Source organism: Saitoella complicata (assembly GCF_001661265.1).
Source record: "Saitoella complicata NRRL Y-17804 unplaced genomic scaffold SAICOscaffold_20, whole genome shotgun sequence".
Lineage (NCBI taxonomy): Eukaryota > Fungi > Ascomycota > Saitoellomycetes > Saitoellales > Saitoellaceae > Saitoella > Saitoella complicata.
Window position 1 is genome coordinate 131,722 of NW_017567011.1, and position 23,412 is coordinate 155,133.

The window sequence follows — 23,412 nt, forward strand, 5'->3', positions numbered from 1 at the left end:
GTTCGCGCATTTGCATAGAATTACCTTAACCGACAAATTTGAGAACGAATCCGAACAATTCTCCCGTGAATGGACTGCTACCCTAGGTCCTGCCACATAGAACAAGCGATAATCCTTCTTCTTCGAACGTTACGACAGGACCTCAATCAATCTATCCCGGTCCCTTCAAGCCCACCGACACTTGAATATCCTCTGCATCATGACCCAACTCGACCTAATCCGCGGCGCGACGAACGCCTCGAGCACGCTTCCCCACGGTGCGTCCTCGTCGTCTATCTCAGTCATGCATCGTCTCATGCCTTCAACAAATTACCCAAGATCCACGGTCTTGCGTCCCAAAACTCATCCCTAATAACATCGCAATGATAAACACGCACCACAGTCTTAACCTGCCTCTCCTCCTTCTTTGCCTGCTTCTTCGCTTCCTTCTTCAACTGTCTATTTGACTTTGGTCTCTCTGGCTCACCCATTGTCGCACCATGCTCTTGCAGTAATGACGGCGCATCACCATTCTCTTCATCCTTGACAGGCTCCCTTACCATGACGGTACCTTTTTTGTACATCTCGGGTTCATTATTGTAGTTGATCCCAAAACGGGAGAAGAGGATTTCGTGTTTATCTGCTGCGCGGCTTCCCATAAGTTCACGTTCTGCATCTCGTTCCGTCATGCCGCCTTTGAGGATCAGGGCCCAGTTTGTGGTGTTGTAGAGATTGTTGATGTGGCAATCTGCTTGTCGCCATGAGAAATAGTCTCGTAGGTTCTGGTCCGAGGGGTAGAGCACGGCGCGACCATCGAATGAAGGCGGGTACAGTGGTTTGGGTGTTGGAAAGTGATCTGACCAGTAGTAAAGGTAGTATGATGTGAATAGTGATGCAAATGTTGTGATCAGTTTTGACTCGCGGCGGTCGTATAGCGAGCACAACTTCGATAACAGGAAACTGTATACCAAGTCAGTCAAGTTCAACAGTGCAAACCTAGAAGGTTGTATACCTGTACTCATCACTATCACCATATGCCATAACGACATCACTCAACTCACTCATCACAGCTTTTGCAGCCGCATTCATCAGGTTCAATGCACGTGCATCATTTGGCTTCTCAAATTCGTGCACCTTTGAGAATCTATGGAAGCCATGACCGTCTATTCTGATGATGACCCAGGTGTTTGGGAGTAAGGGATCAGGCCGCTCAAAGTCCTTCACGTATTCGTATTTCGAGTTCGCCTGCCGCACGGTTAGTCAAACCCCATACGCCGCTCCTGCCACCGCTTACCATGACTACCCTGTCCGTTTGGTTGGCGATCGAGGCCTGTAACGTCGACTCCGGTTCTCTCTTCCTACCCTTCTCAGCCTAGCCAGGGCACAGTCGCACCTGCCAGTTTAAGCTTAACCCGCATAAAGGTTCATGGAAGCCAACTCGAAGCCAACCTTGCTTGCGAGCTTGCGAATTGTAAGGGTCTCACAAATGGGAAAATGACGTGTCAATCGGAAATTGTGCAGGGACTTCTCCTTCCGAGAGATTTCTAGACTGTGGTGCGAGAGCGGAAGGGGGGCAGACCAACGGGACAAAGAAGGTTCCGGCTGGGGAGCAATTGAGGGAGAGTGAGGCTCGGCTTGGGATGTTATCAATGATACTGTAACCCAAAGAAGGTCATAGCGGCCTACGTAAGGCCGCAATTCGTCACTCAGGCGTCCGAAGTTCCCCAGCGGCACTTTACGTGTGCCTGCTTACATACGACACGAATACGGCAACCCGTTCCCATGACCCATAGTTACGGTTTAAGCTTAAGCCCACAAATTCACGATCCCGCCTTAAGCTCAAGTTCCTTGTTTCTCCTACATACCCCTCTTTGTCTTCGATTTCCACGAACTGAGGGGTTCCCGCCTCAAAGCCATGCCGGAGGCTTAGAGCCAAGAGAAAATGTGGGTAAACTCACGAGGTCTTTATCGTAGGCTGCCATTCCTTCAGAAAGTGTTGAGACTCGGCATAGGATGCCAAGCTTCTCTGGCTATGGCCAAGATAAGCATAACACTCCATGGGTACAGCCAAGCATTCCAAGCCTCACCTTAAGGCCTCACGGCACAATCGCGATCAGCCGCCCTTAAACCTTAATCTTAATTCGAGTTTATATCTTTTGCACTTTAACCGCGATCGCAACGCGGGCATTTAGAGTTAACGTTGCATTGCGCTTGCGAGATTGAGGAAGTGATCTGCGCGTCTGAGCTGAGTGAGGTCAGGGTGATCGGCAATCCTCGGCCCGGTCGGTACGAGGTCGAACAAACTTCCCTCGATGTTCGAGCGGAATCAGGAGGCCATATGGCAATGAAACAACAGGATAATGATGGGTGTGTGAGTGTAATCAACGTTTGTCATCTCCTTACCAGTCAGACTCCATTCATCCGATCGAGTGGAGGTGCGCCTTGGCTGTCCTGGCTGTAGGCTTACTCATCTCTCGGCTTTACGCGGAAGCTGGAGCTGCGCGGGCTTTAGTGGGCTTTGTCCCCTAAAACCAAGCAAAAAATTGATGTCGCAATTCGATCGCTCGGCACGAACGGGGCTTCTCTTTCGTAGCCGTAGCCGTATCCGCTTCCGCTTCTGCTTAGATCTGCGAAGTGCTGTGCTTGCTGCGCTTTGCCTCCTCCACGGGTCCCGTGAATAAGAACTGACTAAGAAACACCTTATTTCCGTATCATGTCATTCCGCCGTCCCGCGTGCTGCTTACAAACAACGCTCCTGGGGCCGCAGCTGCTGCGACAAGCTCGACGTTAAGGCGGAGTATTTGATTCGTTGGACATCTCTGCGCGTCGCTGCCATGCATTTTGCATGTTTTGTGTGAGCCATGGTATATGGATCATGATCCATGGGGAGGGACGCAGGGGCGCGGGCGCCGAGGATTAAGCTTGATTCTCCGCCCCGCGGCTCCATGTCAGATTTAGCCTTTTCGCTTACTCAGCATAGAAACCTTCTTTTGCCGCTCACAGGTCCGTTGCTGACGCGTTCGGTGGTGTGATGCCCCATGGTCGTGTCGCACGGTCCGATGGCTCAGCGGAGGATTGTAAAGGACCGACGGAGTAACGTAGAAACGAAGGCCGTTTCATGACGGTAAACCTTCTCGGCGGATGCGATAGCCCAGATCCGGTGGACCAAACCAGTCTCTAGCGCGAATTTGTGGAAATAAGAGTGACGAGTCACCGCCATCGCAGGGAGCATGCCCCGGGCCCGGCTATCTCGGCACCCAGCACGGAACGAGCGGGTAGTAAACAGGGTCCTCTGATTCCTGGACCTTGAGCCTCAAAGGACCTCGTGAAGCGTAGGCGACGAGTCCATCACACTCCACACGCCAGCGTCATCTTCATCTTCATCGACATCTTCATCCCCTTCCCCCCGGCAGAACTGGATCTAGAACGGGCTTCGTTGCGCAACACGTGTGGTTCATTTTTCGTTTAGAGTTTTCCGCGGCGCATCCACCTAAATCTAGCTTAAGCGCCTGCCTGTCTGCCCGTCCGCCCTAGCCAAACCTTCAACTGGCAAGAACTGCCCGAATCCCCGGAGGCAAATTCTACTCCTAACCAACCACGCACCACCATAGCATAGCATACATCCAGCATACACCGACTGTAATCACCACGGCCTCCATCTATCATATCTATGGAGACATATTACGGCCACGTACATACCCCAACGGATGCGATCATCCTCTTCGAGGCATGTCGTATCGGGGTCCTCCCCCGCGTCCAACGCCGCCTTTCCGAGAAGGAAAGAGCGAGTATCAGATCCGGTTCCGTCTTCGTCTGGGATGAGCGAGAAGCAGGTATGAGACGCTGGACGGACGGCAAGTCCTGGAGCGCAAGTCGAGTTGCTGGCTCGTTTTTGACGTATCGCGAGATGGAGGGAAAGCGTCTTCCGTCAGCAAATGGAAACGGAAAAGGTTCATCGGGTGAGGACTCGGGTGGTGAAGGCGATCCGAACGATGACGGGAATCCCGGCACTTTTCGGTATAAGCCGGATGGGTTGATGAAGCAGTCATTTTCCATCACGACATCGATGGGACAGAAGCTGCATCTTATCTCTTACTACGCCCGCTCACATCCTTCGTCTTCTACGCTGCAACAGCCATCGAACGATCCCGCTCTCAAGGGTGTTCGCATCCCTGTCGGCATGTACCCAGACGCTTCCCTCGGCGAGACCATCGCGCTCAACGCACCCTCCCCTCCACCAGGCATGTACCCAGCCTGGAACGGACACCCTCATCAGGCTCCCTATCCTCATCACCCTCAACCACCTCTTCACATGGCCGGTGGCCCCATGCACCACATGCCACCCCATCCTCATCACCATCCTCATGCGTACTCCCCCTACGCACGTCCCCCGCCTCCACCCATGCAGCAAGAAGTCCCGTCGGCACCGACCTATGTCCGTCGTCCGACCCTGAACGGCGGCAACGGAGTTAACTCCCCTCAACAATCTTTCCGTGGTCCGCCGGGTGCGGGTGACCGGCCCATTATGAACTCTCCTCAACAACCGTATCAGCAGGCGCTGCCGCAGGTGCATACACCTCAAGCACAGCATCAGCGTCCTTCGATGCCGACGCCGTCGCCACCGGGCCAGCATGTTCAGGCTCATCAGCACCAACACCAGCAGCAACACCAGCAGCAACACCAGCAGCAACACCAGCAGCAACACCAGCAGCAACACCAGCAGCAACACCAGCAGCAACACCAGCAGCAACACCAGCAGCAACACCAGCAGCAACACCAGCAGCAAGGACCACCTTCTTCTGCATCTGCGAACGCATATGCCTCCCGTGGCCGCTGGCCGCCCTCTCCGCCCATGGCCATGTCCGGCCCTCCTCCTCCTGCTCCTTCCTCTGTCCCTCAGCAAGGCCCAGGTGGACCAGGTGGTGACTATGGACGCGCGCGTACTCCTCCTCGGGACGAGCGTGCGTTCGAGCCGGCACCATTGCAGGTATCGCCGAGGGGTGTACCGCCTGCCCCGCATCACGGACATTCAACTCCTGGTCGCCAGCATGTGCAGGAAAGAGGACAGGAGAGGGGCAGGGAGATGGATGGGAGGCAGGAGAGGGAGTTGCCGGGAATTGCGGGAGTTGCTGCGTCTGCTTATGAGTCTAACAACGTTGCGAACGGTAACCCTAACGCCGCCCCAAACGGTAACGGGGCTCCGGTGCCTCATGGTAACGGACAACCAGCGATGTCGACCGCGCCTGGAACGCCTGGCTCTGCTGCCTCTGTCGCCACGATTGGTGGTCCCTCGGGTGTTGTCGAGAGTGGACAGGGACCCGTGGGGTTGCCTTCCCTCGATATTCCTGTTGAGAAGATGAGATGGACGGAGGATGGTAGGGTCCTCGATGTGCTCCGTGCGAGCTTGAAACTCTGAACGTGAATGTGAATGAACAGTGATGTGATGTACGGTACGATAGCGTTTGGTTATTTGTGATTCAAGGAATTTCTAGACGGGCAGGGCCTAGGACGCGTATGGGATGGGTTCTTTTGTGATTTTTGTGTTTTGTTTAGGGTTAGACGCAGGCGCTTTTGGTGTATGCTTTCTCTTTGGATTGGCTTTGTGAATTGAATGGTTTCGTATTGACTGCTGCTGCTGTTGTTTGTGGTCCTCATCATTTGTATGGGTCTGTCTTGTATGCCGAGCTTGAGGTAAATCTACATTGTCAAGAGTTGATAGACGGTACAGAACGAGGGAAATGAAAAGTAAACATTGACGAAAAGAGTCTTCAATCAAATGTCGTTGCAAAATCCTCGAAAAACATCACCGAGTAACCCGCCGTTCACTACTGTCCCTCGATTGTTGGATGAACCGCCTGTGCAAACCACATCTCCTTCTTATCCTGGTCAATAGCAACATACGCATACTTCAAAAACGAATGACCGAGAATGAACGTCGAACGCCCCAAATAATCAAACGCCGGCATCACACTTGGATCCTCGAACTCCGTCAGCACACTTAAAGACATATTTGTCGTTTGGCGCCAGCCTAAGAAACTCAGTGAACGGGATGCCGATCCACGTCTTGCCGTTGTCGAAGGAGAATTCGACACGACGATCCTTTTTCTTTTCGAGGTACTGTTGACAGTGGTAGATGTACCCTATATGGCTGTTAGGTGTATCACCGCGGTCGAAATCGAGGTTCATGGCCTCTTGGATTTCTAGGGCGATACCCGAGTGAAGAACCATTCCGGGATGGGTAGTAGATATGAAGACTCTGAATGGACCTTCCACACGTTGAACAAGATTTTGAAGTTCACCTGATCAGGATTGATGTCCCAGAGTTCCCTGTTGCCCGTCACCTTCATTTTGGTAATAGCAACAACGTTCTCGATATGTTTCGTCTTCATCTTACCCTTTCGCATTTTTGTGGCTTGACGGCGAGCGTGCTCTTGTTCAGTTTGGTGTAACCAATGCCATCAAAGAGGACCTCGCCATGGTATTGGCCAAGATTGAGGCGGAAGAAGCAACCTCCGATCAAGCCTTGTTCGTAAAGCTGATCAACAAAAGTCGGATAGTGCCAACCATCGGTAGCTTCGTGCGGTTCCAGTCTCAAACCAAGAGTACTTACTCTGATCCCGGGCATTATGTAAGGGTACCCGAACGTGACATTATACAACTCCAGGTCAAGACCCAAGGTGAAGGTCTCCTTAGCTCACACGTCCTCAGCGATAACATCGTTGCCTCAGTTCATCCACAGTTGTTTATGCTGGATTTCCCCATAGGATGAGGAGCTATAGTTGTTGTAGACCCCAGGGTAAGAGCATGCTCCTGTATCACAGAGCTCTGGGGTTGGAGCCTCAACCCATGTGTGCGCAGAATGGGTGCTGACCAACATGTGCACTTCTGTGGAGGGGTACCGATGTACACCCGGACGTCCAGTGACTCTGTGCGGGTTGCTCACTTTTCGTGTAAGATTAATCTTTGTGGAGCGCCAAAGGGTCGTGTACCGCATATTTCTCTGAACCGTGCGCAACATTCGAGTCCGGGGCGGGGCGTGCTTGTGTAGGGAGAGCGAAAGACTCTTGCTGTTTGTGGGGAGATCTCGGCGAAATTCGGTCGGGGATGCTCCAAGAGCCGGAAGGAAAGCAGCAAGAGCAGCGGCGGCGATAGCAAGCTTCATGACGGCAAAGCCGGTCAGGACGGCCGGTTACAGACAGATGCTAGGATTGGAGAACTATGGGCGCCTTGACAAATGTTCGGGTTGCTCCCGTGACGAGCTCTGCTCCGCGCTAGTCGAAGTATCAAGTTTGCCGCAAAAGGAAATTCCCCTAGCGTGATGACGCACATGACTGATCCCGTCAGGTTCGAGAATCAAGTGCAAGACGTGATTCGGACCTGCTGATATGTCTGCTGACGATAGGTCGGTGCACCTTGTCGCCCAATGCGGCGGAGTATGTGCTTTGCATGGTAATTCTGCAATCATACAACCGCCGTGAACAGACGAGATCTCCAAATGAGCCTCTCCACTGCTTGATAGTCGTCATATACTTGATGATCCAACCAGTTCCAACACGTCACACATCCTCAATCCAAATCGACCACCTCCGGAAACCACCCATACACCCCCAAACTAACCTTCCCCCCTCCACCCCCCTCAAACCTCTCATCCATCCCCACATCAACGACCTCCACCCCTTCCTCCCTCAATATCGCAGCTTGCTCACGTGCGCCCTCCATCCGCTCCCGTGGCGAGATCTTCCCGGAGGAGGAGATGACGCGGTGCCAGGGGACGTCGGCTTGGTCTGCGGGGAGGTATTTGAGGGCTTGGCCCACTTGACGGGAGTTGCGGGGGGCGTCGATGAGTTTTGCTATGTGGCCTAGGTATCCAAAAGCTCTAGTTCAGCAGGGAAGACTCGAGAATGGGCTTGGATGCGAACCGTACCGTATGTAGTGACTCGACCGTATGGGATCAATCGGACACAGGTATAAACTGCGTCATAAAACGCCTCAGCTTCAGGCGTGGCCATTCTAGGGTCAATAACCGAACGCTCTATCAAGACTTTCTCGAATTGCTCCCCTTGACCTTCAGACCTTCAGAGCTTCAGACCTTCAGAGCTTCAGACCTTCAGACCTTCAGATATCAGCGGCTTCGGTCCCCATGCACCAGCCACAACATACGTGCACCGCCATCTGTTTACCCGCGATATCACCCTCAGGCTCCCCCTCCCCCTCCACCTCCACCACCTCCCTACTCTACTCATCCCACCCCACCATATAAGTATAACCACCGATGCCCTCAGAGTTGACACCCCGCCGTCTCCCACAAACCGCAATGCGTCCAGGAAACCGGAACCACCTCCGCCGCGCAACATCCGGTGCTTTCCACCGTCTCTCGCCGACACAAGCACAAGAACTGAAAGAGTCGTTTAATTTGTTGGATAAGGATGGAGATGGGGTTGTCGAGATGGAGGATTTGAGGGCTATGCTCGTCTCACTTGGTATGTCCCCTTTTCCCACTGTGGGTGTGTGAGGGTGTGTGCTGACATGAGTGGGGAACAGGTCAAAACCCGAATGAGCCCCAGTTGAAGGATATGCTAGACGAAATGCCCTCCCCCCTAAACTTCGCCGCATACCTAACCTTCATGTCCTCCCACCTCCTCGAGATATCCTCCCGCGACGACCTCCTCGCAGCATTCAGCACGTTCGACGAATCCAACACGCCCGCGCTTACGGCTCCTGTCACCCTCCTCATGGAAGCGTTGGTGGAGGAAGGGATGGGGAGGGATGAGGTGGAGAGGGGGATGAAGGGTTTTGTGGAGAAGAGGGGGGTTGGAGGGGGTAGGGAGGGGGTTTTCCATTATGGGAGGTGGGTTGATGCGTTGAAGGGGAATGAGGGGAGGCCGGGGAGTGAGGGGAGTCAGTAAACCGACGCAAGTATTGCGAGGTTTGCACGTTTGCAGAGGCGCTACTTTGTGAGTGGAGGTGATACACATGTTTTTTCTTTTCTATTGATACCCTGATTAACGAAGACGCGTTTTCGTACGTCCATGATGAAGACAAAATCGATCACGCGTTCAAATAGCCCATTTCACCATCATTCTCCACGTCCTTTTCACGTCACACACCTACTCCACAATCAACTCAGAACACGCCCAATCCTCATACGACCCATCCGGCAAATATCTCCTCACCAACAACGGAATCTTCTTCTGACTCAACTCCTTCATCGCAATCTGCAACGGATCCGTCTCCCCCTCCAAATCCACAAGCACAGGCGCGTTCATACTAATCTGCAAGGCCCTCGTTCCCAACAACCGTGCTTTCTCGTATTTGGTCATGTATGGGGTCGTTGTTCGCTTCTCTTTGGGTACGGCTTTACCCGCTTTGCGGCCGGAGACTGTCGCGGTTGCGGCGACGTCGCCGCCGGCGGAGGCTATAACTTCGGTGTGGGGGTTGACGGGGTCTTGGCCGTTGGGGGCGTGTGCGTCTGTTTCGCCTTCGCGGGGTGCGTCTTGGAGGAGGTTGTCTTGGTCTACGTAGTCGTAGTTGTCTGCGTCGAAGGTCTCTTCGTAGCCGCCGAAGCTATCCCATCATTAGCCCGCCGTCATGACAGGAAGAGAAGGGAAGAAGCGCACTGGTCATCGTCTCCGTAGTCTGACATTGTGGGGATGTATGCTGTTTCTTTGGAGGTTAGGAGTGCCAAAACTTACGATGCAGGCCAACGCGCGCCCCTTGGATTCCAGTGGCCACCTGCATCCTCCCTTATAAATGTGTTGTGAAGGTAGGAAGAACGGTGAAGGGTGTCGACTCGCTGCAATGGGGGCTCTGAGCCAGCACAGTATGCAGGACTGGCTGATGACCAATCCGTTGAAGAGGAAGTGGGTTCCCGTTGCCGTTGGCCATGGAGGTGCGTTTCGTTGTGCAGTTGCAATTGGCTGCGTGTCTGGTTGTTGACTTCGTCCTTGACAGACCAGGAATACATCCCTAACCTCGACATGCTCCAATCCGAGCCCTTAGAAGAATACCTCCAACCAGAAGTTCTGGAACCCTCAGAACCTCCCACCGAACCCGAACCAAAACGCCAGAAAGGCGTCCGACCAAACAAATACCACTGCACCTTCGAAAGCTGCGACAAATCTTACAACCGCCCCTGTCGTCTCCAAGAACACCTCCGCTCCCACACCGGCGACCGTCCCTTCAGCTGTGACTGGCCCGGCTGCGACAAAACCTTCTTACGTGACGCACACCTCCAAGTCCACCGCCGCTCCCACACAAAAGACAAACCCTTCAAATGTCCGCACGAAGGGTGCGACTCGTCTTTTGCGCTAAACCAACACTTGAAGCGACACCTCATGACACACGAAGCACCGAAGCCTTATAAATGCACAGAGTACCCACCATGCGAGGTGAGCTTCGCCAAGAACTTTCAATTGAGGAAACATGTTGCGGAGGTGCATACGCATAAACATCCCTTCCTATGTCCGCACGCACCGGGATGTCCTGCGTCTTTCCCGACCCGCTCAAAACTCAACGCACACATCGCCCGCGCACACTCCCCCCTCCCCCAATACTTCTGCGCTCACCCCTCTTGCCCCGCCTCTTCCGAGGGATTTAAGAGTTGGTCCGCGCTGCAGAAACATGTCAAGGAAGAACATGTTCCAACGTGTCACTACGAAGGTTGTGGGAGGTCATTCGCGAGTCGGAAACAGTTGAATGCGCATCTTGTTACGCATGAGACGAGTGTGGAGGAGAGGAGGAGGTTTGCCTGTACCGTCGAAGGATGTAACAAGCGCTTCACACGGGCTTTCGCACTCGATAAACACGTCCGGACCGTCCACGAAGACGAACGGCCATTCGTCTGTTCCCATCCCGGCTGCACCGAAGCATACGGTCATAAACGTCTCCTCCAACGTCACATCAAACGCGTCCACGAACACGAACACGATCCAGACCCGACACCGTCACCCAAGGGCAAGCAGAAATCGAAGGATAAGCAGGGCCTTGTGGGACAGTTGACTGGAGCGGGGTATGTGGAGACGAGGAAGATTGGGTGTGTTGTTGAGGGATGTGAGTTTAGGTTTTTGAGGGTGTATGATTTGAGGAGGCATGTTGGGAGTGTGCATCCGGGGGTTGTGATGGAGGGTGATGATGACGAGCTGGAGCTGGATGAGGATGAGGATGAGGACGAGGATGAGGATGAGGCGGAGCCTGAGTTGCCTGACGATGATGAGGATGAGGATGAGGAAGAGTTTTTGGAAGACATGGAGGAAGGCGAAGAGGAGATTTAAAGTGATCATTCTTGGGTTTCTGGAGACCATATTCTTTTCGTTTTTGGGTGCATCTAATGCTGGCCATTGACATCATTCACCATATCATAGAATATATCCCCCATCTCTATCTCTACACATTCCCATCCCTTATCACTTGCCCCTTCAAAGCTGCCCATTCAACCCCCTACCATGCTCCCCCCAAACCCCCTCCGCCCACCCCTCCACCAACGCAAACCTCTCCCTCTCCCCTTCCTTCACCCCCTCCCTCCCCCCCAAATCCTTCCCTTCCTTCGCAAGCCAGTACGCAAGATGTCTAACCTCCTCACTCAACCCCCTCACACTCCCCTCAACACCTCGATCGAGGCGCAACAACCGATACGCAGACGAGAGAAGATACTGTAGGAGATGGAAGGGCGTGTCGAGGCCGTGGTCGAGACGGAGGGGGGTTATGAGGGTTGGGGTGAATGTAAGGTGGCGGATGAGGGAGGATATGTGGGTGTGGGCTGGGTGGAGTGGGGATGTGGCTTCTCGGAGTTTGAGAAGGCTGGGCGGTTGGCAGGTGTTGGGGTCGGCGAGGGGGGTGGTGGAGATGTGGGAGATGAGGGAGGAGACGAGGGCGGTGATGAGGGGTGAGGAACCGAGTTCTTCCCATTCTTCTTCCCATTCTTCTTCGGCTTGCTCGATTTCGGACACCTGCTCGTCGGATAATTGATGAGAACAGGTGTCGCAGAGCCAGCCTGAGGCGGTGGGTGATGCGATTCCGTCCGTACACCCAGAGTTGGTACACAGTGCAGCACGGGCATAATCCGCGACATCCCCAGAACACATCACACACTCACACACGAATCCTCGGCGGCGGAGAAGCATCCGTCTATCCTCCGTTTGTATGAATTCTTGATCGTGGTAGGAGATGGTCACCTCCTCGCCTGTCTTTATGGGTTTTGTGCAGATGAGGGTGAGAGTTGGTGGGGAGGAGGAGGCGAGGGGGAGGAGGACGGAGGCGGTGGGGAGGCAGGAGTGGTTCATGAAGGAGGCCAAGAGGAAGAGGCCGCATTGTTCTTCTTCCTCTTCCTCATCCTCGTCCTCTTTTTCGGCGGCGTCTTCGTCTTCCCAGTCGTCTCCCTTGGTGGAGGTGGAGGTTGTGGGTGATGCGGTTTCGCCGCGGACGGGATCGGGGTGCGAGGACCGGGAATGGCAGTTCGTTTCGAGAACGTGGATCAGACGCTCAATTTCCTCCACGGTGGGTACCCACTCCTCGCCCTTCTCCTCCTCTCCTGCAGCTGGTGCTGGTGCAGCAGCGCCGCCCTTCTTTTTCTTCTTGTTCTTGTTCCGTCTCCGCTCCTTCCACCTATTAACCCAAGCTTTCGCACTCTCCTTATGATCCTTCAACTTATCTTCATCCTCCTCCTGCGCAATCGCATTCGTGGCTCCGTCAACACTCAGCACATTCAATCCCAGCTTGACCAGTGCGCATTCTGGCCCATCGTCGGTCGTGCGAAGATGTGCGTAGAGGTGGAGGATTCGCTGCCAGTCGAATGCAAGGTTTAGGTTTGTGGAGGGCTGGAATGTTTGTGCGTAGGGGTGCTGGGTATGGAGGATAGGCGATTCGGTGAAGATGACTTCTCCGATTTTGTAGTCGCGGGTTGCGACGAGGTATCGATCCGCTGGGATTGAGGGGTCTGATTGGGGGTGGAGGCGTAGCTCGACATTGTCGGCGTATTGGCCGAGGTAGGCGTCCAGCTGTTTCTGGTAGTCGGTCGTCATTGTTTACTCGACCTTGAAGGTTATCCGTCCGGTACAAGAAGTTTGGTGTATGAGAGGAGATGCAGGGGATGTCGTCGACAAGACCCCAGATTTGGCTCACCTTAGAGAGAAGCTTCGAGTCCGTGGAGCATTGCTATGGCATACACTCCCATCATACCCGTCGGCTGCTATAGCTACGACTCATATCTCTTTGCAATGAGCAACAGTTCGTCCAATTTTTGACTCAATGGTTACGAGGCATTGCAGATGAACCCACGGGCCGCTCCCTGTAGCACGCCGCCAAGGCTGTGACACACCCTCTGCTCACGGATCAGCTGAAAGCCTATTGAAGCTTAAGAAGCTGCACATCCCGTCGTCAGCACGTTTGAGAGCTCTCCGGTCCGACCGTCCAGGGATCATAAACATCATTCCGATCTAAGCTATTCTTATACAAATCGAGGCTCAGCCGCTTCCTCCGTCATGACGGACGACTTATATGCTCCTCGTCCGCAAAGGTATGTGATATCTCAGTTAGCGATGATTGAAACACCGCCTTACTTCTCACCTGTACTGAAAGGTTAACCACCACCATCCCCTCCCACGAAAGAGGGAGGTCGCCCGTTCTTCCTCCCATTAGTGACACAGGACACATGGCCATGGATTTCTCAGAGTTCCGAGTCGGGTTCAATGATGTAGCTCCGCCGAAGCGTCATAGTCCTACTCCTGATCACACGGAGATTTATGATCATTATACGCATACACAGCAGCACCGTGAGCCGCCGACTGCGATGATACAGAACATGTCTCTTAAGCATCAGCAGCTACAGCAGTATCAGCAGTATCAGCAGCGTACCCCGTCACCGCCGCGTGCGCCGGTTCGTGGGAGGAGTAATTCCGTGAGCGACTTCCTGCCCCACGTCGACGATCCACCACAGATGCTCCCACCAAGCGCCCGTATCGAACTGGATCACATCGAGATCACACGCGGAGATGTCCTAGCCTCAATCGACCCCGAAGATCAAATGGATTGGGCAGCATCGGCGTTAAAGTATTTCTACACCCACGACACCACCACCGAAACACAACAGACCCTCGAAAGCGCAATCCAAATCGTCGAGAATTTAGCGCAGAAACACAGTCATCCCCGCGCAATCTACCACACCGGAAAATGGTTCGAATCCGGCCTGTTCGGGCGTCCGAAAGATCGGAAAGAGGCGCTGAGAGCGTATACCCGTGCCGCAAAACGCGGGTTCGCGAGGGCGGAGTGGAGGTTGGGGGAGGTGTATGAGCGTGAACACGATCATGCAAAAACCACCGCTTGCTACCATCGGGGGTGGTCAAAGGGTGACGCAGGCTGTGCCTTCAAGCTCGGACTGTGGACGATTAAGGGCGAGCATGGGGTTGGGAGGAGTTTGGCGGAGGGTGTGGAGTTGTTGGAACAAGCGGCTGTTGGGGCAGATGAGGATTGTCCCTTTGGGGCATGGTTTTTGGGGTTGTTGTATGTGGGGGACTTACCTGGTGGACCCACTCCCGAAGAGTTCCCAAGGGATGAGGCGAAAGCGAAGAGTTTGATCGAGCAGGCTGCGTTTCTTGGGTATGCACCCGCTCAAATGCGTCTTGGGCGCGCCTATGAGTATGGCGAGCTATCGTGTGACTTTGACCCGGCTGTCTCGATGCATTACTATGCGCTTGCCTCGAAGGGCGGGTTCAGGGAGGCTGATATGGCGTTGAGTAAGTGGTTTTTGGCGGGTGCGGAGGGGGCTATGGCACCGAATGAGGAGCTGGCGTTTAAGCTTGCGTACAGAGTCGCTATGGAGGGCAACACCATGGCCGAGTTCGCTATGGGATATTTCTATGAGGTTGGGATTAGCGTGAAACCTGATCCTATGGAAGCGGAAAAGTGGTACGCAAAAGTATGCAACATATCGAATGGTATGTTCTGATCGAGATACTGACTTTTTGTGGCATAGAGCGCAGCGAAGGGGAATGTTGATGCGGAGACACGGATGAACAGTATTAAACGCTCTGGGACCTTGAATAGGGCGGATCATCAGACAATTATGCTCACCAGGGTTAAGAGCCAGCATCCCACCAACCGTCAACGTATCGCGAGTCGTGAACGGAGGGAGACTCGACAAGGTGCCCCTCTTCCGCCTCTTCCCGTAGGCGCGGATCAAGGGGCCTTGATGCCCGAATTGCCAGGACATAATTCGTTGGATGCAAGTTCGCATTCGTGGTCGCCGCCCAGTGGGTCAGCTAGGTTCATGCCTGCTGCTATTCCGGAGGATGGGAGTGGGTATGCGGCCCCTGTTATGTCATTGCCGAACATCCCTGGACAGTATCCCGCTTCACCGCCTATGGCTGGGGCTCAAGCTCCGCTGTTTGCGCCGCCTTCGCAACCGGGCAAGGAGGAGATGATGGCTCCACCCGTGGTGCCGGTGGCTGCTCGTGGCTCTGGTCTTGGGATCGGGGTTGAAGTTAGGCAGCAAGCGCCGATGTTTGCTACACCTTCTGCTCCTTCTCCGCCGATGTTCGTCACGCCGAGTGCTCCGTCTCCGCCGCGTGTGTCTCCGCCGAAGGATTCGAGGCAGGCTCGTTCGGGTCATGGTCATCATGGCCAGGGACACTACGGACAGCATGGGTATCGCCAGGGAAGCCATTCGCCGCACAGACATTCACCGCAGGGATCCCCGAGACTCCAACCAGAACCCATCCCGCAACAAGCATTCTCTCCACCCCACGGTCTCAGTCCCCATGACTATACCCAATTACAAGTGCAAGGTCACCCAACCCAACATCTTCCCACGAGTCCACGTCCGCACGATCCCCAACGTCAACGCCGGCATATGTCAGAGGCTCCAAGGCCAGTCAGCGGGAATGGACATGTGCAGCAGAAGCAGAGACCACACAGTGCGTTACCGATGAATGCGCCCGTTACGGCTGTTGGGCCGCCGCATCCTCAGCAGATTGCGCAGCAGATGAGCACGAGGCAGTTGCAAAATCAGCATAGAATGAAAGGGCCCAAGTATCAGGGTCAGGAGAGGGCGCGTCCGGTTACGCAGTCGCTCCCAGCGCCTGTACCGGCGCCGACAGTTCGGGCGACTCAGACAGCTACACCGCAAGGGATGAAGAAGGGACCGGCTACGTTTGAGGAGATGGGGATTCCGAATGTTGCGAAGGATAAGCATGATTGTGTCGTTATGTAAAACGCTCGAGGGAGACTTTTTGGATATCTGTTCCCTATTTTTCCTATTTCTAATGGATTGTTGGTGTTCAATTTGTTCCTTTCGTACGCGTGAAACCGCTGCGCATCGGCTGTCAGGTTGAGATTGACTGGGGTGATGTCATGGCCCATGCACGAACGGAGCACGGCGCTCCTGCGCGAATAACCCAAACCTTATAAGACGCGAAAAAGGTGGTGAACAACAACTACCATTGACCAGCATACATCCCCAACAAACTCTCAGAATGGACCGCAAACGGACGGCGTCAACGTCGTCTTCAATACAAGCAAGTCCGATGAGTTATGCGTCTTACGACGGACTCGAAGAACCACTCGCGTTCAATTTGGATGAGAGTCCGCAGTTTGATCTGATTGACTTGTTGGACTTTAACAATTACGTGAATTTGTCTGATATGAGGAGGAGAGGGAGTGAGGTTTGTCTTCATCGTCTTTTAATTGCGACGGACGTATGAAGGCTAACAGCGGGTTTGACAAACGTACAGTTCAAGAGAAGAATCGGCTCCAAAACACCCAAGATTGATAAAGAACTTGAACGATTCAAGGCGCGATTCTCGAGACATGTGGATAAAGCCAAGACGAAGTGGAACTCCAAGAATGTCGTGCGGACGCGGGATAAGATTGCATTTGTGTTGGGAGTGTTTAATATCTTTGTCAGCGCGTTGTTGATTGGTATGTTCGCGTGGCATTCAGCTGCTGCTTGCTCGTACTGGAGGCTGACGTATGCGAACAGGAATGGCGCCAGAGTGGATTCATGTCTTCTATTCGGCTCAGCTTGCGTACTTCATGCCAATGCGGTACATCTCATATCACCGCAAAGGGATGCATTATTTCATGGCAGACCTGTGCTATTGGTAGATTTCTCGCGTCTTGCTTTTGTTGCAACGCAAGCTGACGGTCTTCAGGGTGAATTGGCTCCTTGTTGCCTATTTGTGGGTAGCACCAGGTTCGACTGGCTTGTTGATTTCGACGTATTGCTTGACGCATGGTGGGTAATTTCTCACAGAGTACATAGTCCGTTGCTGACCAGTCGCTCACAGGATCCTTGGCTTGGGCTATCGTTGCTTGGAGAAACTCACTCGTCTTCCATTCGATGGATAAGGTTTGCTACGGTTGTGGTTGAGGTCAGTATCCCGATACTAATCGTTGCAAACAGGTTTGTTCCCTCTTCATTCACGTCTATCCGCCCCTTGTCCTGCACACGATCGTCCACGTCCTCCCTCGCTCGTACGTTGACACTCGCTTCCCCGCCGTACCTGCCGTCCAAACGCTCAACTTCCTGCCCGCCATGGCCGTTGCCTCGATCGCGTACATGACCTGGCAAGTCCTGTACTACGTCTTCATTCAAGTCCGGAAACAGGAGAAGATCAAGGCTGGACGACCCACGAGTTTCACCTGGTTGCTCAAAAGCTACTCCAAGACCTGGATCGGTCGCATGGTTCTCAAGCTTCCCCAAGCCCTCCAGCCCTTCGCATTCATGATGATCCAGTACGCATACGCCCTTGTCACCATGGTCCCTTGCCCATTCTGGTACGCAAACCGAACTTACGCCGCTGGATTTTTGATTCTGGTGTTTGGATGGTCAGTCTGGAATGGAGCGAATTATTATATTGAGGTGTTTGGGTCGAGGTTTCAGAAGGAGTTGGAGAGGTTGCAGGCCGAGGTTGCTGAGTGGGAGAGGAATCCGGGGACTGCGCCGGTTACGCCTGCTGTGGAGAAGACGGGGATGGATTTCTCGGGGGGAGCGATTAGTGATGGGTTGAGTAAGTTGACAGCGCTTGGGACTGGAGATGTTGGAGGTGGCAAGGCGGAGTAAGATTTTTGGGTTGCTAAGATCAAAGATACGCTGGAGTCTCCCACGGCTGCGCAAGTGCATGGTCTCAACGCGCGCGCGCACCAAAGCCCAGGGCAGCCCAGGGGTAGCGGTAGGCCAACAGCTGGCGGTGTGCAAGCTGATGAAGCACGGCCAAAAACGCGTCGTTTACGTGCTGTAGAAAGGGAAGGGATGAAGTAGCCTAACTCCAGACCGAATTTCAGGACCCCAACTCCCACCTCCACCAAATTTCCGACCAACGCATACACCCCCCCTAGACACATCCACACCAACACACGACAACAGAGGACGTGGAGAGGATATCATGTCCTCGATAAATATGCTGCTTGATAGTTCGGTGGAGTTGGGGGGAGCGGTGAGTGCGGAGAATCACGTGGCGCAGTCGAATTCAGGGTCGGGACTGGGGGTACGTCAGGAGAACTGGGGGTAAATAAAGAAGCAAGCTGACGACGAATGATTACAGCAAAACCAAACGGTGAATGCTACACCTACACCTCCCGTTGCTGTCGTACGGCATACATCGCCCACCAATCCCTCGCAATTAAGGCAGTCTTCTGCCCCCGCACAGGATGAGGAGATGGCCGATGTTTCGGCACCTGCTACGCCCGTCTCGGCGTCTACATCTATAAACGGGACTGGTATTGGTACTGGCTCAATGCAACCTCCAAAAGCATTAATCCCAGCAAAACGCTCCGCATCCTCGACTTTCGTACCTCGTCTCCCGGGCCAACCTCCCTCAGACCTCGATCTCTCCTCACTCCCAGACCGTCCAAACATCTCCATCGATATCTCTCTCAACCCGCAGAAAGATGGGGAAGCGGTACAAGTCAACTTTGCCCAACTCGCGGAAAAGACATATGGATGGGCCGCGGTGCACCCCGTCGCCGCAGCCACCCTCGCACGTCTCCAAGCGGAAAAATTGGCCGAAATGTCAAGCGACGACGAAGCCGCCGACGACGACTCCGACGACGAGGAAACCGCCGCATCCGGTGCCGACGGCCCCGGTGGTCCAGAAAAAGATTCGGCGGCGAAGATGAAGAGGAAGTATGATACTGGAGGCGTATATGACCTCAAAGACGATTTCATTGACGACTCGGAGATTTTGTTGGAGGAAATGGCTGCGGCGCATAAGGATGGGTTTTTCGTGTATAGTGGGCCGCTTGTGCAACAGGGCGAGAAAATCAGGATTGAGAGGTGAGTTGGACGACAGGCCTTGGATGTGTGCATCGAATGCTAACTATTGACTCACAGACCCGACGGAACGGCCAAACGCGGTAGAGGCGGACGTGGGCGCGGAAGAGGAGCTGGGACGGCGAGGGGTGGACGTACGACAAGTGCGGCGGCGAGCACGGCTGCTGCATCGCCTGCTCCGACTCCTGCTGCTGCTCTCACTACTACTGGGACCACCGGTGCTGGCACCGCTGCGGGTACTGTGACTGCATCGCCTGCTCCTGCAACACCCGTCAGAGGACGTGGACGTGGTGGGAGACCTCGTGGCTCAGGGAGGGGCGGAGCGAGGGGTGGGTCGGCTACGGCGGCTGCTACGCCTACTGGTGCCGTTACTCCTGCTGCTCCCTCGTTCTCGTCAGATCCCCCTCTCGCTATTGCTGCACCTCCCACGCCGTTTCCAGCTACCACTACCGTCGCAGCTGTCCCGGAAACACCGACAGCAACAATCAAGGACACCACAGCTGAAACCGCAGCGCCCACCCCCACCCCGATCACGAAAGCGGCCGAGTCGACCTCGACGGCCGCAGCGGAAGAGCTGTCGAAAGAACAATTAGAAGCACAAAGGAGGGAAAAGCGGAATGAATATCAGAGAAAACGGAGGCAGATGCTCAAGGAGCAGGAAGCGGCGGCGGCAGCGGCAGCTGAGGGTGGGGCTACGCCGGGGAAGGGTGGGACGCCTGTACCGGCTGGTACGGCGACGCCCGCGGCTACGACGGGAGGTATGGGCACGCCGGTACAAGCGCCGGGGTCAGCTGCTGGAGCACCGGCGGGACCGAGTGAGGCAGCTATTGCTGCTGCGGCGGCGTTGCAGGCACGGTATGCGGTTCAGGTTAATGGGGGGACCAAGATGAATACTAGTCAGTGATGATGTTTTGGGGGTGATAGCTTTGGGACTTTTTGGTAGATGAAGAGGATTTTGTGTATTGCGGGCATAGCATGAGAGCCAATACAATCCACACACTCATCCAAGCATACTCCTCTTCCGCCCCCTCATCCTTACATCCTCCAACCTTTTCAACACCAACCTACTCCCCTTAGGGTACGCTTCCCGATACCCCTCCAGCACTTTGTCAAACTGCGCCTCGCTCTTCGGGTGCGTACTCGCGAATGCACGTTCCAGCACATACAGATCAACAGCCTTGTCCTCCTCCGAAATCGACACTGACCCGAGGCCGAAATCGATGATGACAACTTTATTCTCGGGAGCAGGTGTGAGTATGAGGTTCGAGGTCGTCAAGTCCCCATGAACGACTTCGGCCTCATGCATCACCGCTAATGCCCGGCCAATACTCTTCAACAATCCTTTTTTCCCTGCCTCGCCTACTGTGTCTTCTGACTCAGCCTCAGAGTCGACGGCTTGTAATGCGTCACGCACGGACCGGCCTTCAATCCACTCCATCCATACCTGGCCGCGTGCTTCATCGATAAAGTAAACCCCGGGTACCGGGACACCCACCTGTTTACACTTCACCAACAGCCGCGCTTCGGCCAACACCCGATGCTTCGTTAATCTTGCGTCGAGGGTTGGATGTCTCCATTCTTTTTTTGGCCGGACTTTTAGCAGCGCAGGGGTATCTGGTGTGAGGAAAGTAGTTTTGTAGGCGAGTGCTTCTGCTCCCTGTTTGATGAGGGTCTTTTCTAGGCCGTCGAGGCGTGCTAGGGATTCAGCTGTTGCCATTTCTTTTGGGGGGGGGGGGGGTCGACGTTACAGTGCCCAGACGATGGATTGCAGCTCTCGAGGTCCTTTTGGGTTTAGCCAGGCGACGCACGCACATATTCGCGATTACGCTCCAACTCTCAACACATCGATAAACTCACCACCAACTTTTTCCATCCTCGAAGCCAGCATGTCCGGAGCCAAACATATTAAAAATATCGGCGCAGGAGCCTACCGAAAGTCCCTCGAACTCCGCCAACACGGACACCTTCCAACCACCCAAGAACTCCATGGATCTTTTCAGAAACTCATCATGCACTACCCCGTCGACAGACTCCGCAAACACGTCTCCTTCCCGGCGACGCTGGAAGCTATGGCCCGTGACGCGTTCATGAATCCTGTGGAACTAGAGGAGGGGGAGTATGAGGCTGCGGTTGCGGAGGGGAATATGAAGAAACTGGATGGCTCGTTGATGAAGGTTGAGTGGAAAACCCTTGGGGCTCAGGAGATTATGAAATTGGAGGGACAGTTCTTTGCGCTTGAGAAGTTGTTTGGGAATGAGGCCAAGAAGAAGGTACGTATCATTCATCCATCTTCCAGGAGGGACAGTGTGCTAATTTTGGGTGAACAGTACCCTTTGTCGGACAAACTCCTCAAGCCCCCATTTAAGCCGAATTATTATGAGATGATCTTGGAGTTGGTTGAGAAGACGATCGAGGACCCGAAGAAGGCATACAGGTCGAGGTGGTTGCCGTATCTGACTTGGTCTTGGAATAAGCCTTAAGCTCGGATTCTCGAGGAGATGGAGCTGTGTGGAAAGAAAAAGTGTTGTCATTCTTGTCATTTTCTTCGGCGTTTTCGGTTGGCTTTTTTGTGGGTACATCAAAGAAGGGAAAGCAAGCATGTGCGGTGTGTTACAATATGATTTATTGCATTTCACTCTACCTTCGCCGGTAAGAGTTTCCTCAACCCCCCCTGAACATCCCCATCCTCCCCCAACGTAACAACCTCCTCCCAAACCTCTCTCACCTTCCTCTCCTCTTCAGGAAGAATAGACCAATGCGGGCTATGCTGTTTCTTCAGCCAATTAAAATCCTCCACTTGGTCCCACAAATCAACCATAGGACTGAAATCTGCGTTGTTTGACGTAGGAAAGGGCCACGGCGCAAACCGGAGTCCAGAGCAATTCTCGATGATGGGTTTCGATGCGCAGCGGAGGTAGATAATCGTATCATGACTATCGTGCATACGAAACTGGTGACATGACACAGCCAGCGTACACCCCCTAATCCCGGTCAAGTGCGCTGGACCTGTGACTTCGCCTAGATGTGCTACGGACTCCCGTAGTTCACGGGCGGTGAGGACGGCATGGGCTCGGGGTCGGCTGGGGTTGGATGTGTCGTGCGGGTTGGGGAGGGGGTGGAGGTTGATGATGCAGGATGTTAGGGATGCGATGTCGATGTCGGGGAGGGAGGGGGTGGGGAGGGTGAGGTAGGTGTGGAATTCGGAGGAGAGGAGGGTGCTGTGGAGGGAGGTGGTGAATGCGGGCGGACGAGGGTGGGAAGGTGTTGATCCGCTTCCTTCGCCTTCTGATTCGGTGTCTGCTGCTTTACTGGCTGAGCTGGATATTTTGGAGCCCCTATTCTTGAAAGAAAACCGCGGTTTTGGTGCGAGTTTCGTTTGTGCACGCGTGAGAGATTCACTCAGGCTCTTGAGTTGCTCCGTGCATTGTTTCCTATCATACCCCGCCAACTGAGTCGAAACTCCGTTAAACTCGCTGTTTAGACGTGCGATGCGTGCGAGGGTTTGTTCGATTGCGGGGGGGCGTTCGGTGGTGGTTAGGACTGACAAACTGTCGATTTGGGTTTGGAGAGCTGGTCCCAAGTGTCAGCCATAGCTTCGAGAAAGCATGGAAGGACACATACCTTGTCGCTCGGCTTGGAACATCTCGTAGAATTGTTCTGAGGAGGAGTCCATGGTGTTTAGTGTTTTCGGTGTCCGGTGGTGTAACGTCGACGTATCCGAATCCGGGGAACGCAGAGTCATGCACCTCATGCTGCACAACGCGTCGCATCAAAACAATACACCAACTCCATCCCCATTACCTCTTCGAATAGCATACAGTCACGATGTCATACAACCCCCACGCCCGCTCAGCCTACGCCTCAGCAAACCCGGCCCTCGCTGCACGCTTAGCGGAGAAACAACGCGAGTATGAAAACCTGCTACAGTTACGGGATTTGAGTGCTGGGCTCGCTGCGCAGATGGAGCAGTTGGAAGGGAAGTTGGAGACGTTGACGAATGGCACAGAAGGTATGTGGGATGGGGGTGGGGGTGGGGGTGGGGGGAACGGGGGCTAATTATGGGGGGTTGTTTAGCTGTCGCGACCGTATTGGCGAATTGGCAGAATGTGTTTAGGGCGATTAACTTGTCTGCAGGTTTGTAGTATTCCTCCCTGTGTCCCGTGTGATTCAGG

At 54.1% G+C, this 23,412-nt stretch overlaps 16 protein-coding genes across 16 annotated transcripts; 8 read left to right on the forward strand and 8 right to left on the reverse strand.

Moving 5' to 3' along the window:
• Window positions 1–3: 3 nt before the first annotated feature.
• SAICODRAFT_20717 (tRNAHis guanylyltransferase) lies at window positions 4–1,961 on the reverse strand (the record flags this gene model as incomplete). Its single annotated transcript, XM_019166310.1, has 4 exons — window positions 4–939; window positions 992–1,224; window positions 1,274–1,351; window positions 1,938–1,961. The coding sequence occupies 4 exons, from the start codon at window positions 1,959–1,961 to the stop codon at window positions 294–296; spliced, it is 981 nt and encodes a 326-aa protein (XP_019022461.1). The 3' UTR covers window positions 4–293.
• A 1,679-nt stretch (window positions 1,962–3,640) lies between these two features.
• On the forward strand, window positions 3,641–5,612 carry SAICODRAFT_95426 (uncharacterized protein). Its single transcript, XM_019171975.1, has 2 exons — window positions 3,641–4,224; window positions 5,287–5,612. The coding sequence occupies exons 1-2, from the start codon at window positions 3,650–3,652 to the stop codon at window positions 5,393–5,395; spliced, it is 684 nt and encodes a 227-aa protein (XP_019022462.1). The 5' UTR covers window positions 3,641–3,649; the 3' UTR covers window positions 5,396–5,612.
• Window positions 5,613–5,804: 192 nt separating this feature from the next.
• Window positions 5,805–6,604, reverse strand: SAICODRAFT_26782 (uncharacterized protein; the record flags this gene model as incomplete). Its single annotated transcript, XM_019166979.1, has 3 exons — window positions 5,805–6,119; window positions 6,192–6,320; window positions 6,374–6,604. The coding sequence occupies 3 exons, from the start codon at window positions 6,602–6,604 to the stop codon at window positions 5,805–5,807; spliced, it is 675 nt and encodes a 224-aa protein (XP_019022463.1).
• Window positions 6,456–7,283, reverse strand: SAICODRAFT_155025 (uncharacterized protein). Its single transcript, XM_019165573.1, has one exon. The coding sequence runs from the start codon at window positions 7,139–7,141 to the stop codon at window positions 6,704–6,706; it is 438 nt and encodes a 145-aa protein (XP_019022464.1). The 5' UTR covers window positions 7,142–7,283; the 3' UTR covers window positions 6,456–6,703.
• A 262-nt stretch (window positions 7,284–7,545) lies between these two features.
• On the reverse strand, window positions 7,546–7,988 carry SAICODRAFT_36407 (DNA binding methylated-DNA--cysteine S-methyltransferase; the record flags this gene model as incomplete). The annotated part of the gene is made up of 2 exons (XM_019168499.1): window positions 7,546–7,838; window positions 7,904–7,988. The coding sequence occupies 2 exons, from the start codon at window positions 7,986–7,988 to the stop codon at window positions 7,546–7,548; spliced, it is 378 nt and encodes a 125-aa protein (XP_019022465.1).
• Window positions 7,989–8,196: 208 nt separating this feature from the next.
• Window positions 8,197–8,972, forward strand: SAICODRAFT_20720 (EF-hand). Its single transcript, XM_019166311.1, has 2 exons — window positions 8,197–8,459; window positions 8,521–8,972. The coding sequence occupies exons 1-2, from the start codon at window positions 8,252–8,254 to the stop codon at window positions 8,883–8,885; spliced, it is 573 nt and encodes a 190-aa protein (XP_019022466.1). The 5' UTR covers window positions 8,197–8,251; the 3' UTR covers window positions 8,886–8,972.
• A 78-nt stretch (window positions 8,973–9,050) lies between these two features.
• Window positions 9,051–9,651, reverse strand: SAICODRAFT_83245 (DNA-directed RNA polymerase I, II, and III subunit Rpb6). The gene is made up of 2 exons (XM_019171305.1): window positions 9,597–9,651; window positions 9,051–9,543 (listed from the first exon to the last, which is right to left on the reverse strand). The coding sequence occupies exons 1-2, from the start codon at window positions 9,620–9,622 to the stop codon at window positions 9,087–9,089; spliced, it is 483 nt and encodes a 160-aa protein (XP_019022467.1). The 5' UTR covers window positions 9,623–9,651; the 3' UTR covers window positions 9,051–9,086.
• A 112-nt stretch (window positions 9,652–9,763) lies between these two features.
• Window positions 9,764–11,335, forward strand: SAICODRAFT_20722 (uncharacterized protein). The gene is made up of 2 exons (XM_019166312.1): window positions 9,764–9,868; window positions 9,931–11,335. Exons 1-2 carry the CDS (start codon window positions 9,778–9,780, stop codon window positions 11,247–11,249), a joined length of 1,410 nt encoding a protein of 469 aa, XP_019022468.1. The 5' UTR covers window positions 9,764–9,777; the 3' UTR covers window positions 11,250–11,335.
• A 58-nt stretch (window positions 11,336–11,393) lies between these two features.
• Window positions 11,394–12,995, reverse strand: SAICODRAFT_9009 (SET domain-containing protein; the record flags this gene model as incomplete). Its single annotated transcript, XM_019171675.1, has 1 exon — window positions 11,394–12,995. The coding sequence occupies one exon, from the start codon at window positions 12,993–12,995 to the stop codon at window positions 11,394–11,396; it is 1,602 nt and encodes a 533-aa protein (XP_019022469.1).
• A 629-nt stretch (window positions 12,996–13,624) lies between these two features.
• SAICODRAFT_9010 (uncharacterized protein) lies at window positions 13,625–16,180 on the forward strand (the record flags this gene model as incomplete). Its single annotated transcript, XM_019171676.1, has 2 exons — window positions 13,625–14,887; window positions 14,945–16,180. The coding sequence occupies 2 exons, from the start codon at window positions 13,625–13,627 to the stop codon at window positions 16,178–16,180; spliced, it is 2,499 nt and encodes an 832-aa protein (XP_019022470.1).
• Window positions 16,181–16,413: 233 nt separating this feature from the next.
• SAICODRAFT_95443 (uncharacterized protein) lies at window positions 16,414–18,031 on the forward strand (the record flags this gene model as incomplete). The annotated part of the gene is made up of 6 exons (XM_019171976.1): window positions 16,414–16,631; window positions 16,701–16,887; window positions 16,949–17,069; window positions 17,121–17,203; window positions 17,256–17,317; window positions 17,372–18,031. Exons 1-6 carry the CDS (start codon window positions 16,443–16,445, stop codon window positions 18,029–18,031), a joined length of 1,302 nt encoding a protein of 433 aa, XP_019022471.1. The 5' UTR covers window positions 16,414–16,442.
• Window positions 18,032–18,353: 322 nt separating this feature from the next.
• On the forward strand, window positions 18,354–20,144 carry SAICODRAFT_9012 (HPC2-domain-containing protein; the record flags this gene model as incomplete). The annotated part of the gene is made up of 3 exons (XM_019171678.1): window positions 18,354–18,455; window positions 18,513–19,243; window positions 19,301–20,144. The coding sequence occupies 3 exons, from the start codon at window positions 18,354–18,356 to the stop codon at window positions 20,142–20,144; spliced, it is 1,677 nt and encodes a 558-aa protein (XP_019022472.1).
• Window positions 20,145–20,240: 96 nt separating this feature from the next.
• SAICODRAFT_9013 (serine/threonine-protein kinase bud32) lies at window positions 20,241–20,957 on the reverse strand (the record flags this gene model as incomplete). The annotated part of the gene is made up of 1 exon (XM_019171679.1): window positions 20,241–20,957. One exon carries the CDS (start codon window positions 20,955–20,957, stop codon window positions 20,241–20,243), a length of 717 nt encoding a protein of 238 aa, XP_019022473.1.
• A 128-nt stretch (window positions 20,958–21,085) lies between these two features.
• On the forward strand, window positions 21,086–21,806 carry SAICODRAFT_20728 (uncharacterized protein). The gene is made up of 2 exons (XM_019166313.1): window positions 21,086–21,510; window positions 21,568–21,806. Exons 1-2 carry the CDS (start codon window positions 21,127–21,129, stop codon window positions 21,718–21,720), a joined length of 537 nt encoding a protein of 178 aa, XP_019022474.1. The 5' UTR covers window positions 21,086–21,126; the 3' UTR covers window positions 21,721–21,806.
• Window positions 21,807–21,842: 36 nt separating this feature from the next.
• On the reverse strand, window positions 21,843–22,933 carry SAICODRAFT_66972 (uncharacterized protein). The gene is made up of 2 exons (XM_019170278.1): window positions 22,862–22,933; window positions 21,843–22,810 (listed from the first exon to the last, which is right to left on the reverse strand). The coding sequence occupies exons 1-2, from the start codon at window positions 22,911–22,913 to the stop codon at window positions 21,873–21,875; spliced, it is 990 nt and encodes a 329-aa protein (XP_019022475.1). The 5' UTR covers window positions 22,914–22,933; the 3' UTR covers window positions 21,843–21,872.
• Window positions 22,934–23,065: 132 nt separating this feature from the next.
• On the forward strand, window positions 23,066–23,382 carry SAICODRAFT_60029 (DASH complex, subunit Dad2; the record flags this gene model as incomplete). Its single annotated transcript, XM_019169727.1, has 2 exons — window positions 23,066–23,249; window positions 23,315–23,382. The coding sequence occupies 2 exons, from the start codon at window positions 23,066–23,068 to the stop codon at window positions 23,380–23,382; spliced, it is 252 nt and encodes an 83-aa protein (XP_019022476.1).
• Between the last annotated feature and the right edge of the window lie 30 nt (window positions 23,383–23,412).

Excerpts from the sequence above, each read along its gene's own strand:
- SAICODRAFT_83245 (XM_019171305.1), bottom strand. The coding sequence starts at position 9,622 with ATGTCAGACTACGGAGACGATGACCA. Across the intron at positions 9,544-9,596 it reads GACTACGGAGACGATGACCA|CTTCGGCGGCTACGAAGAGA; the intron begins GTGCGCTTCTTC and ends ATGATGGGATAG.
- SAICODRAFT_20728 (XM_019166313.1), top strand. The coding sequence starts at position 21,127 with ATGTCCGGAGCCAAACATATTAAAAATATCGGCGCAGGAGCCTACCGA. Across the intron at positions 21,511-21,567 it reads GGAATGAGGCCAAGAAGAAG|TACCCTTTGTCGGACAAACT; the intron begins GTACGTATCATT and ends TTGGGTGAACAG.
- SAICODRAFT_20722 (XM_019166312.1), top strand. The coding sequence starts at position 9,778 with ATGGGGGCTCTGAGCCAGCACAGTATGCAGGACTGGCTGATGACCAAT. Across the intron at positions 9,869-9,930 it reads CGTTGCCGTTGGCCATGGAG|ACCAGGAATACATCCCTAAC; the intron begins GTGCGTTTCGTT and ends CGTCCTTGACAG.
- SAICODRAFT_66972 (XM_019170278.1), bottom strand. The coding sequence starts at position 22,913 with ATGGACTCCTCCTCAGAACAATTCTACGAGATGTTCCAAGCCGAGCGA. Across the intron at positions 22,811-22,861 it reads GTTCCAAGCCGAGCGACAAG|CTCTCCAAACCCAAATCGAC; the intron begins GTATGTGTCCTT and ends ACTTGGGACCAG.
- SAICODRAFT_20720 (XM_019166311.1), top strand. The coding sequence starts at position 8,252 with ATGCCCTCAGAGTTGACACCCCGCCGTCTCCCACAAACCGCAATGCGT. Across the intron at positions 8,460-8,520 it reads GGCTATGCTCGTCTCACTTG|GTCAAAACCCGAATGAGCCC; the intron begins GTATGTCCCCTT and ends AGTGGGGAACAG.
- SAICODRAFT_155025 (XM_019165573.1), bottom strand. The coding sequence starts at position 7,141 with ATGAAGCTTGCTATCGCCGCCGCTGCTCTTGCTGCTTTCCTTCCGGCT.
- SAICODRAFT_95426 (XM_019171975.1), top strand. The coding sequence starts at position 3,650 with ATGGAGACATATTACGGCCACGTACATACCCCAACGGATGCGATCATC. Across the intron at positions 4,225-5,286 it reads CCCTCCCCTCCACCAGGCAT|TGGACAGGGACCCGTGGGGT; the intron begins GTACCCAGCCTG and ends TGTTGTCGAGAG.